General features: G+C 40.2%; 1 protein-coding gene across 1 annotated transcript in view; it reads left to right on the plus strand.

The window, feature by feature from the left end:
• LOC143099592 (uncharacterized) overlaps window positions 1-1,823 on the plus strand; it is a 3,992-nt gene extending 2,169 nt beyond the window's left edge. Inside the window, exons 4-5 of the mRNA XM_076262515.1 lie at window positions 887-997; window positions 1,271-1,823. Coding sequence (XP_076118630.1) covers window positions 887-997; window positions 1,271-1,341 — 182 coding nt within the window. The 3' untranslated portion in view covers window positions 1,342-1,823. The remainder of the gene's footprint in view (window positions 1-886; window positions 998-1,270) is intronic.
• Window positions 1,824-2,404: the final 581 nt, after the last annotated feature.

Here is a 2,404-nt window from a genome sequence, read left to right on the forward strand (position 1 = left end):
TTAATTTTTAACTAAAAATCCTCACAAATAGGTAGATGTTATTTTGACTGTTGAGGTTCTCTCTTACAGCTTGGCTACTCTTGGTGTGCAATTGAAGCACTACAGTATGTTAACGGAGCGTGAAAAGGTTTTAGAAGACTGGTCTATTCTTTTGACTGCATGCACCACTGTAACATCTGGTGTAGCAAGATCCATTGATTATAGTGCAAGCTATTGTTGCAGCATCCGCTCTACAAGCTGAACACTCGCTTCAGTTATATGTCGGGTGTAGCCTGTCTGTCACACACACACACACACACACACACACACACACACACACACAAAATGTCTTTCAAAGTCCTGTCGTTCTCGGTATACACACTTCAGAGAATGAGAACACGATCATATGAGGGGATGGGGGGGAGAGAAAGAGTGAACTTGCCTGCCTGATTTGATCTACCTTAATGACATCAATGAGGTTTTGTGTAACCTTATTTCTTCGCGTGGTCTATCTTATCATTCTCTACATCTCTTACAAAGCCAGGCCTGGGTGCTCTCTGTGGTCATTTAGTTTCCTCTAATGCACCTAATGCAAGCATTAAACAATGTGTCTGATAAATAGTTAGGTACTTTATTGTCCCCGTAGGGAAACTGTTTAAATAGGTCATAAAACATGTTAAATTAAACACGTCTTTTAGAGTATTTTGTAATAGTATAATCTCACTAGACAACAATGGTACATTTTTTATACTTTAGTCTGGTTTTGATGCTAAGTTGGCACTTGCTCTGCTAGAACTTTTTATTTGCATTCATGAACAGGTTCCTGCTTCCTTTTTATATCATTATTTACAACCTATTTCTATTAGATTGTATAGCTCCTTAGAATCAGTGTTTCTCTGCCTGACAGAGAGTCCACCCATCAGGACTGATCCAGACTGGCTGATCTATGTGTGTGTGTGCACTGCCTGTGCAGTGGCCATTCTCATCGTCATCATCATCTGCTTCTGCACACTCAGAGGTCAGAGGTCAAACTAACAGCATTTATGATCCTGCTTCACACTCAACCTAGAATACATACAGGCATTTCTACAAAAATGCATAAATCGATCAGTAAAAGCATCATACTTAGACAGGTGTCCAGAACAATTGCACATCATGATTTGACAAGAAACACATTTTAGAGTATTTTGGTCTGGTTTGAGGCCATGTGGTAAGTTATAAATGCAGTGTGTTGTTGTTGTTGTTGTTGTAATAACTATAGTATTGTCTCATGCTATCTGTTATTCTACAGGTGGACATCACTTCACAGGACACTGTCTCTGCACTGAGTTACTACGAAGCCAGTCTGGTCAGGTCATCTGATCCAGACCATCCACTGGATGATGGACCAGTTAGTTAGACATGACTGCTACAGCCACGATCAATATACATTCTGTCATTCATGACTGTTATAGCCATGATGAATATACATACGGTAGATGAAACTATATGGCCATAATGTTGTGCGTGGCGGAGCTGCAGTAACGTCACAGACTCACAATCAGTTTACCCATGTTCGTGAAGTTGTGAGGCCACGTCCCTTTGGATACAATCAACTTCTAAATTTCAGTCAACAGTTAACTTTAACTTTAACCTGCTTGGATTAGTTTTACCCAGCATGGTGGCATCATTAAAGAAGATCATGGACAACATTGTCTTGGACTCGGCCATTTGCACAATTGTTATGTTTGTAATTGTTTTTCTAAGCCTGATATGACATATGTATATTTCTTAAGCTAAATGACTGCAGTTTCCTATTTTATTGGTGACATTTTGTACGATTTAATAAAAACAGTTAAAATCTTGTTGGTGTGATCCATAACATTTTTTGCTGGGGTGTAACCAAAGACAGCCCTAATCCTCCATAAGTAACACAGTCTTTTTAATCAGAACATATTTAGATGGTCATAAAGTGGCTGTTATAGAGTATAGCCTAATAGGCTACAGATCTATTATGCAGCTCAGTCAACAACATCTGAGCATGTACCTATTGCTGTGGTCTCTGCCCAGGGCAATCTGTATAAAGAACATGTGGGCATAAGAATGTATACCCCTGTATAGATATTGTATACCTATAGCATGTGTGTGATACTTCATAGTGATGGTTGGTGTGCCTTGGCGTGTTGGTTTGACCTGTGGTGTACTTAAGCGCCAAAAATGTTCAGAATCTCACTATACTATGCTATTAGTATATGCTACACACATACTGTGTTGCCCCCTGCAGGTAACCCCCAGAACCTAGTCAACGTCAGCCGTTTCTCAGACGTAACCCCAGGCCTAAGCAGTTAAAACCTACGAAAACTCCCTTGAAGTTATTTGTAGATAGCAGGGACCTACTGTCGAGTGCAGTCGCACGACTTCCCTCTGCGGCACAGATAACCTAAAG

This window comes from Alosa pseudoharengus, unplaced genomic scaffold, assembly GCF_046254945.1.
Source record: "Alosa pseudoharengus isolate Yale_2024_CS ecotype anadromous, Long Island Sound unplaced genomic scaffold, YU_APseudo_1.1 YU_APseudo_1.1_scf_3, whole genome shotgun sequence".
Taxonomy (NCBI): domain Eukaryota; kingdom Metazoa; phylum Chordata; class Actinopteri; order Clupeiformes; family Clupeidae; genus Alosa; species Alosa pseudoharengus.